This window comes from Olea europaea, unplaced genomic scaffold (assembly GCF_002742605.1).
Source record: "Olea europaea var. sylvestris unplaced genomic scaffold, O_europaea_v1 scaffold2709, whole genome shotgun sequence".
NCBI classification, from domain to species: domain Eukaryota; kingdom Viridiplantae; phylum Streptophyta; class Magnoliopsida; order Lamiales; family Oleaceae; genus Olea; species Olea europaea.
The window spans coordinates 31,055-40,397 of record NW_019245496.1 but is presented as its reverse complement, the minus strand read 5'-3'; the positions used below and the strand labels follow the sequence as shown (position 1 = coordinate 40,397).

Here is a 9,343-nt window from a genome sequence, read left to right as displayed (position 1 = left end):
AATGTATCTGTTCTATTAACATCTTTTGACAACCAACTTTGAAAATAATTTATTCATGAATTTCATGGTAAATATGAATGTAATTTAACAATTAACATTATTAGTTCTCGTTTAAACTAATATGTTAAGTTACTTTAAATATATTGCTATAATGTGAATAGGTAAATCATTAATTAAAGTGGAAATTACCAAAATAGTCAACTTTTGGGTTTTCATTTACAAAAATGTCATTTTTTAAAACTCATTGCAAAATTGTCAATTTTGGTCTTTTTTGCCCCTCAGACAAATTTGAATCCCTTCTATGTCCTTGATTAAATGAGACATGACTAGTTACCAAATTATACAAAAAACTGTGAAATGTCAGGGGGACTATAATGGGGGAAAAACCAACACAAAATCGGTAAAGAAAGTGAGAAGACCAAACAAAGAAGAAGGAGAAACTGGTCTCACAAATTCTCCTCTCTCACTGTAGTTGGCCATGGTCCACCTTCATACCGTCGATGACCACTTCCATACACAACGTTCACTACCGACGAATTAACTAAAGGTAAACTCAATCCCGTCTATCATTCGAATCTGCAAAAGGCGAGCACTAACTCCCCTATGGTATTCGACTCCTCCAACGCTACCCATCGACGACCGCTATCAATCACTCCACCGTCGACGGAGACTGTCACAAATATCTTCATGTTAGTGTTTTCTTAATTTTTTGCATTTTGTTTTCTGGAAAAGAGGAAATTCTTCGTAGAGTGTTGACGTGTACATAGGTGGTCTGAAGATCTAAAATTTTGAAGATATTATTGTAGGAAAATGTGGTTACAGGTTACCTTCAAACAGAAAATTTTGAAAAATGAGAAATCTCCAAAAAAAATTATTTTATAAATACCCAATTAAAGGATTTTGGACATTGGGAACAAACCCAGAAAAACATAATCTGGAATTTCAAAAACTTAGATTCGCACTAAAAGAAGTGTTGAGAAAGTTTTTCAAAACTTTATCTGGTATAGTTGCATTTTTTTATCAGAAAGTGATCTTTTTGGTCACTCATATTGTGTAATGAACGCAAATTGATGTTTTTCGAAGCAACATTGCTGCTGGCACTGATTTTCACCTTTGTTTACTGCCGTAGAAGGTGAATATAACGAGGATGATAATGTGGCTGCTATTGAGAAAGATGGTATAGCTAATTTGAGGAAATCCTCGAATGGTAAACCTCCAAGGAATATAGGCATTTTATAAGCACTACTACACTAGTCTCATCATCTGATTTGGTAAGTGAACTCTGTTTACCAATCAAGCTTCAATCTTGTTGAGTTCTATTAATTAAGTTTGAAGCTGTCTGTTTACTAGTATGTAGTTTTTTTTTTTTTATTGTTATGTATTTGTTGATCCAGTTCTTATTTTAGTATAATATGTGAGTTGCAACACTTGATCTTAAATTATAAAGTGAGTCAATTGAAATTATAATATTTATTTTATGGCGCATGTGTTTATAACTTCTATGATCCTCCATTCTGGAAATTATCCTCCGATACGAAAACAAAGTTTTCCGTTTTAGCAATAGCTATTTTCAGTCGCATATTTTTTAGTTAAGGATGCCAACTGTTTATGTTTATTGTGTTAGACTTAATTGGACTATGAGATAATGAGGATAAGTGAACCTTTTCTATGTGGAGTAGTGTTATTCGTTAGAGGTATTATAGCACTGAAGAATGCGAAAAAATGAAATGAAAATTACAATTATGAGTAGATTGATTCCAACATTTTTAGGGAGTAAGAGATTTGAAACCACTTCTTGTAATAGAACATGCCAACCACAAAATGCACCACCACTGTTTGAGTTTTTGTTGAGTCTGTTTTACATGCATCGCTGCTGGCTATGAACCACGTTTAAGAGTATAGCAATCTTCGAAACCGCCTGAGCGTTTGAACTTCAAAAGTTCACAAGAAATCAAGTGCTCTCTATGTTAATTTTGTTTTTGGATTCTATTGTGGATTTAGAGTTTATATACTCTACTCATGTCCTAGTTAATGTTTCAACACATATTGGCTAGGATTATCATCTTGGGGTGATAGAAATCAAGTGCACTTGTAGGCCATTTGCGTTTGTTATGTAACGAATACATTTAGTTACTGTACATAACTTGATTATTTTTTGTATCACTGTTCAATCTCTTTTGCCTTCATTTGCTTGTCTCTAACAAAAAGAGAAAGTAAAACAATGTTGGCAGTATGATACTTCTAATTATTTTGCTTTAAGTTTTGGAAATGATATAACTTTAACTTCATGTGACACATCTATTTGAGGTTGTACTTATTTTATGGCTCCTTTCGAATACCTCACTTATCTATCTGCTTTATGTCCTATTTAATTGTTGGAGTCAATTGAAAATGTGAATTGTAGTAGATAATTGGAACTCTAATGAATGTTACACAAACATATTGATAATTGACTTTTCAAAAAAAAAAAAAAAATTACACAAACACATTGATCCTTGCACTGAAATTGGAATGTTATAGCTTCTTATAACGAATTTCACCTACATGTTTTTCTTCTATTTTTAGAAGCAATTTGGCACGAGATCTATGTTCATTTTATGTTTACTATAGTATATAGACAATTTCATTTTATTTTTGTTTTTAGTTTTATCCATCTTCAAAGAGTAATGCTATATAATACCGTAGATACTAAAACATACTTCTATGTGGCAGTACATGATATGTCCAATAAATAGGTCTCATAACACCACATTAATTGAACTTACATGTTTACCCAAATATATGTCACATATGATGACATTTTAGCTTATTGAACTTACATATGATGACATTTTATTTGCATATAGATTAGCAAATTTAACTTATTCAAGGAACATGTGGTGAATCGAACGTTTCGTTTATGGTTTGGTTCCAGACTTAGATATGAATCCTACGGTTCCATTTTTAAAATAACTATTATTACCCAGTTTTTTATGATTCTCTTTGAATCTTGACTGAATTAAATCCATCCACTTTTACCGGCTTTGTTGAGCGATCTCACCACTTAAGTTGTTGACGTTATGTATGGATAATGTTAATCATTTGAGATTTTGCGATATATATGTGAAACACGTTTACATAATCATGTATTTCTTTTAATGATTTATTAAACACTTCGAAAAAGTATATCTACGCTTTACGTATTTATGCTAGTATGCCCTCTCTCTCGTCGTCTAGGAACTGTTTTCAACTCTAAACTCTGCTTTTGAGATGGGAAAAGTATGAGTACTACCTCTCCATGTTTATGGCATACATTAGCAGTTGGTGGGAGTTGGAGATTAAGAAAATGTAGTTGTATATGTGGCAATATTATTATTTATGGGTAAATAGGGTTAACACGTTCACTAGTTGCAAAAATGTTGGTATATGGTGCACACAATTAGTTAATGAAAATTATTTAAAGGGAAATTTACATATGTGTGACTAAAGTTTCCAATGCACAAAAGTCTTGAAGTGTGGGTACTTCCATTTTCCCGAATACGAACCGTCTTTGCATTTGCATGTACACTTATGGCTGAGTCATTCATGTAATAGGGTCATGTTTGAAGTCATTTATGTATACAGTCACATCTCTATGTGCAAAAAGAAAAAAAGTTAAATAGTTTAGTTGTGATTATGTCTATTAAAATGTCTGGAATGACAATTCAGTCCTTACCTCAGCTCTGTGTGTTTCGCATTAATTTCAATCTTACATAAGTAAATTTGTAAAGGGTGACTTGAAGTAAAATGGGTAATCCTTATTGTATGCATTTGGTGGAAATCTTGATTGACACTTGATATATCTTTCGTTTCAATATTTACGTTACATATGTCATAACCTTGCTTTCACTTGCAATCCACTTGTTGTGGATGGTACTCGTTATATTCGGGTGGAAAATTTCTACATATTAGCCGTAAACAACTCATTCCATTGGTTCAAAGATTGGTCTTTTCTTTGCAGTTGCAGTTATTTTTTGTTTTGTATGATCAAAATATGTTAATAACCAGGAAACATATTCAAAACAGGATTTCCCGACAGTTCATCTATACATAGTTGTTTCTCAACTGTCGTACCCGACACTTATCCTCTGTAATTCTCGACAGATGAACCGTCGACGGATAAAATGTCGGGATCGACAGTTCAGTTCCTGCCTGCCTAGGGCCTACCAGTAGAAAATGATATTTCTATGTGATATGCGTTCAGATATAAGTATTCCTTTTATTTTTTGCATGCAACAATTTATGATGTGGAAATCATGTTTGATGTGGGAATATCTTCCGTTTCAATGCTGGGAAGAAGTTTATATTGTGGTCTGACGCAATTTTTTCTTATTTTGTCTTTGTAGACATGGATTTTGAGCCTCTTGTCCCGGAGAATGCACGCTTGCGGGGCCACGTATCGCAGAGAAGCAATCTGCGGTATATAAAAACAGTCGTGGAACATTTTGACGAGCGACAGCGGGAAGAGTTTCGCAACTCATGCCTTGGGTTCTTGTCCGAGGTTCCAGATCTCCAGTTCTCTGCCCAATTAATCCAACAACTCGTATTCTGCTGCATACAAACAAAGAAGCGGCACGAACTGTGGTTTAATTTGCAAGGCCACCTTGCTAGGTTCGGAATTCAAGAATATGCCATTGTGACTGGATTAAGGTGTGGTCTTCTCCCGGATGACAATGTCATGGACCGAGTTCTTGAGAAGAGGAGACTAAAGGACAAATACTTTAAACATATGGACAAGATTTCTTGCGCCCAACTCGAGCAGACATTTCTTCGATCGTCAACGCCTCGAGCCGATCGGTACAAGCTTGGCCTCGCTTTGATCATCGAAGGAGTCTTCAATGCTCCGGATAACAACGTTGGTATCGATATGGAGACGTTGTCGATCGTCGACGATCTAGACTTGTTCTTTTCGTATCCTTGGGGTAGAATCTCGTACGGACGTCTGATAAAGGGCTTTCGGGGCCGTTGGGCAAGAAAATTTTTGGATGCGTCGAAGAAGAAGGAGAAGGCGGTTAGCTACACGGTCCACGGCTTTCCCATTGCCATACAGGTGTCTTTACTTTACCTACAAATTATTTCAATGCAAATGTATTTCGTGGTTGGTTTCGTTCTGAACTGACATTCCTTTTTTACTCTAACAGATATGAGCGTTCGAGGCGGTGCCTGAAATTGGTGATCGCTTCGGTGAGTGTCTTGGGGAACGTTCCCCACGGCTTCTCGGCTGGACATCAACAAAACAGCCGCAGCAGCGTACGTACGACGCTTTCTTCAAGAATGTACAGGTAAAAAATTATGTTACTTCTACGATCTCATACCTTCCAGTCGTCATTGTAGCATGTGGTTATTTCGTAACGAATATGTTCATGTTGTAGCTACACGTGTACGCGACACTGCGGCCCACCGAGACTGAGCGTGGGCAACCTCATATCGCCACTCTTGTGCTGCTCAATGATGATCCTGTCCCCGCGTTGGATGACCTTGCTAGGGACAGTGTTGCTTCGCAGTTCCAAGCAGAGCGTATAGGCACCCCCGAGGGTGATACTTCTGCGGAGGCCCATGACGGTGGCGGGACTAGTGGTGAGGAGGAGTTAGGAGCCGATGACAGCGGAGAGGAAGAAGGTGGGGACTCGGAGGAGGACGACAGTAAGGATAGTGACAGTGATCGAGTTGGACGAAGTGTACAGACGGGGACTCCCCCCCCCACCAGCATAGAGCTACTTCTCCCATGGCACCATCCACCTCTCATGTACGACCTACTGCAGCGACTGCATCAAGTCTCACAGCAGACGATGTTCAGGGGATGTTGCTAGATCAAAGAATTCTGTTAGAAATTTTTATCACTGTGAAGCTCGAACTCATGCAGCACATGTCAGATGAATTTAAAAAGTTGAAGGACTTCATATCCACCCTCGTCCCAGCATTCGGCTCTACAACCACTGCATGTGCTACTGATGTCGACCCCGAGCCCAGACAATCAGGTACTTCACCGTATGCGTATTACATTTCTTTATGACAATGTTCACTTTATCCCTGCTCACTGACATGTTCTGTACGACAATTGTTCATTCATTGTAGACTACGGAGGCTTTGCAAGCCACCACCCGTCGCCTGACGGTATCGACGAAGACATGGGGATTGACAGGCAAGAGGGGGACGGTATGTGCATTAATGAAGAACACATGGAGCCATGCCTGGACGAGCAGGATATGCCACTGGCCACTGGAACCGAAAGTGTGGAAGGTACGTCGGTTACATTTGAGCAAATTGATTAATTATCATTTCATGTGTTTCGGAAGTTTTGAAAATTGTTAAAATTCACTTTCCATTCGCTGTTTCGTTGTTGTTCTGAATAGACATAGCGCACATTCAGCCGTGCCCGGAGGATCGCCCCGTGCCAGAGCCCTCTACAATGGAAGAAGTGCAAGGTATTGCATTATTTTTCACGATTTCAACAAATATTATTTCAGGCATTCGATTAGTTTACAATTGTTCATTTGTTGTAGTCGAAGGGGCCCACCACCCGTCGCCTGGCGACTGTGAGAAAGAGAAGGACATGGTGCCTACTGGAACCATAAATTTGCAAGGTATGTGGGTCATTTATGAGGAAAACTTGTAGATTGTTATTTCATGTACTTGGCATAATTTGAAAATTCGTACATGTAGTTATACACTGAAAATATTTAATTGTTCTTTTCGACAGACACAGTACACATTGAGCCATGCCCTGACAATGACCTCGTGCTAGCGCTTGTTGCAGTGGATGAAGTGCAAGGTATTGCCTTAATTTCGGACAGTTGAATTTAATTTTCATTTTCAGTTGCTTACGTTGTAACTTTCCCAGTTCCCGTCGATGTTGCCCGACCAGGACGGGCAGTTACGACAAATAGACGGAGATCCGCACGACTGCGACGTCCGGCACCTGCTACTAGGACTCCGTACACGAGGGGGAGCGCAAAGCAAAAACATTAATACTTGTGGATAAATTGCCGAACATAGCACGATGACGGGGTTCACCATGCTTTTGTATTTTGTTTGATGTAATTTACGTGGTGAAGGATGTTAGTTACTTCGCGTTATATTGGTGCCTTGTTCATTCATTTTGGTGATTTACATATCAGACAGGGTAGTTGGCAAGCTTGGTGACACTTAGAAGCATTCATCACATTTTGCAATTCCCGTGGTGAATGCCTTGTCACCGTTTACCGTTGCTGAAATTATTGTAGTGTTAGAACTTGTATTAGTTATCCGGCTTTATTATGTTATGTCAATCGTACTTACGGTACTAAGTCCCTTCATTCAATGTTCATCAACGCTCGTACATTGTATTGCGCAAAAAATTATGTATGCGTACATTTATTCTTCTTCATTTATTCTGCAGTTTACCAAAATTCAATATTATACAATCTTTACTGCAATGCACGTTTTCGTCAACTGTTGAGAAGGAAGAAAACATCTGTCGGGCCCGACAGTTCAACTAGGCGGGCCATTAAATTTTATAACTTCCTTGCGTTTCGATAATTGAAAATGGTGGGATTGTCCAATACAAGTGTGTTAGTGTAACATGCTATTGTAGATATTATACGTTTCTGATTTTTTGCAAGTAATAAGTATTTCCAATACATTTATACTATCTTAATGAATGCATTACAAGCATTGTCTATCAAATTACATTTCGTATGTCATTAAAGCTGTTGTGAGGCTTCCATTTTGAAACAGGTAGTTGATACGAGATAATGGGTTCATCCACCTCTAGCAATGAAACATTCAACTCCAATATGCATCCACCCATATTGGGTTCATCCGCTGAGTTTCCCATCGTTTTGTTGTCAGACGATGAGGACGTAAGAGTTGAACTGCATGGTGCCGAGTTTGACGTAGTGTCAAGTGCAGAATCTAAGTCACCGAACAGCGTTCTCGATCAAATCTTCGAGGTTTGGGGCCCGGTCAAGTCACCGTCCGACTCGAATGAGTGGGTGCCTCATGTTCCACCTCCAGATGTAATTGTCATTAGCTCAGACGAGTCTGATGGGGAAAGTGGGGGAGCTTCTTACATTGTCAAAAGCAGTGCAACTGTGCAATAAATGGCCCTTTTGTACGAAAATATGTTTACTATTTTGTGGTATGGATGATTTCGGTCACGTTCGCTGGATACGTGCAGAAACTGCATCTCCATAATAGGCAACCGCAGTAGTATAGGTTTTCAAGCCGCTGTTGTTCCCAACTGTCGAGAATTACAGAGACTATCTGTCGGGAACGACATATGAACTGTCGAGACGTACTGTTGGTGTTTTGTTTGTTCAGTATGGTCTCATGAAAATCAGTTTTCCACTTCGACGAACTGTCAGTCGAAGCTAATGAAACTTCTATGATCGACTAAGTTTATAGTACGAAGAAGGTATTCATCTCATTCGTGATAATGGAACTGTAATGATCGGTACTTTGCTTGCGGAACATAATGACCAAATTTGCACTGGCATACGATAATAATAACAGATTCATAAAATAAGTTCGGAATATACAATGCATATTTAAATTAAGTTTTTCGGGGATTACATTTGACAACCACTTTTACAGATCACGCTTCTTCAAGTGGCTTGTGATACAATAGGGTTCGAACATGTGGTCCGGTTATGACCAAGTCTCCCACATCGAGTGCATTTCCTCAGTTGGGAAGTGGACTCGTATCTAGCTCGCTTACGTCGCGTCGGTGGTCTACCTGGAGGACGACGTACGGTCGGTGGCAAAATATGAGTGCCTAGGATTTCATTTGGAACAACCCAATCCACTTCCCGTGTAACGGGATATATGACTTCCATATAGGCACCCCTCCAGTATTCCGATGTATAGTACGGAGAGCATAGATCGTATAATGACTTACCACTCAGGGTAGCCCCACGAGTTGCATGAGCACATGGCATACGATTTAGTTGAAACTCACGACATGTGCACGTGTTATCGGAGAAGTCCACTATCTCCGTATCGTTGGATATTCCAACCTGGGTCAAGCTGTTTGTCAACTGATGGGCTCGAAGCCTAGTACCAGCTTCAAATGTTGTTTGTAACTCGTTCTCCATCCTCGAAGATAATATAGTGCTGCATGAGGTTGCGTTGCTTCGACGTTCGTAAAACCACCTCTGCATTGTTTTACGAATGTGCTCGACCAAACACGTGATTGGCAACGAACGAGCATGTCTCAGCATCGAGTTCAATGATTCCGCGTTGTTGTTTGTCATAATGTTGTATCGGTCTCCCACGAATAGTGCTCGTGACCAGAATGAAAAACCGGCTTTCTCCAAATACCTGTAACATCTTTCACTCACCCTAC

The 9,343-nt window shown here is 39.1% G+C and overlaps 2 protein-coding genes across 2 annotated transcripts in view; one reads left to right on the top strand and one right to left on the bottom strand.

Moving 5' to 3' along the window:
* Positions 1-6,097: 6,097 nt before the first annotated feature.
* On the top strand, positions 6,098-7,021 carry LOC111383534. Its single transcript, XM_023007646.1, has 5 exons — positions 6,098-6,258; positions 6,372-6,443; positions 6,522-6,602; positions 6,719-6,790; positions 6,860-7,021. Exons 1-5 carry the CDS (start codon positions 6,147-6,149, stop codon positions 6,985-6,987), a joined length of 465 nt encoding a protein of 154 aa, XP_022863414.1. The 5' UTR covers positions 6,098-6,146; the 3' UTR covers positions 6,988-7,021.
* Positions 7,022-8,422: 1,401 nt separating this feature from the next.
* The window catches only part of LOC111383531, a 1,635-nt gene continuing 714 nt past the window's right edge, over positions 8,423-9,343 (bottom strand). Inside the window, exons 2-3 of the mRNA XM_023007643.1 lie at positions 8,622-9,339; positions 8,423-8,488 (exon numbers count right to left, since the gene is read on the bottom strand). Coding sequence (XP_022863411.1) covers positions 8,423-8,488; positions 8,622-9,339 — 784 coding nt within the window. The remainder of the gene's footprint in view (positions 8,489-8,621; positions 9,340-9,343) is intronic.

What these genes read in the sequence shown, in the direction of transcription:
- LOC111383534 (XM_023007646.1), top strand. Translation starts at nt 6,147, where the DNA reads ATGGGGATTGACAGGCAAGAGGGGGACGGTATGTGCATTAATGAAGAA. An exon ending in TACAATGGAAGAAGTGCAAG is followed by an intron (nt 6,444 to 6,521) that starts GTATTGCATTAT and finishes CATTTGTTGTAG; the next exon opens with TCGAAGGGGCCCACCACCCG. An exon ending in TGCAGTGGATGAAGTGCAAG is followed by an intron (nt 6,791 to 6,859) that starts GTATTGCCTTAA and finishes TAACTTTCCCAG; the next exon opens with TTCCCGTCGATGTTGCCCGA.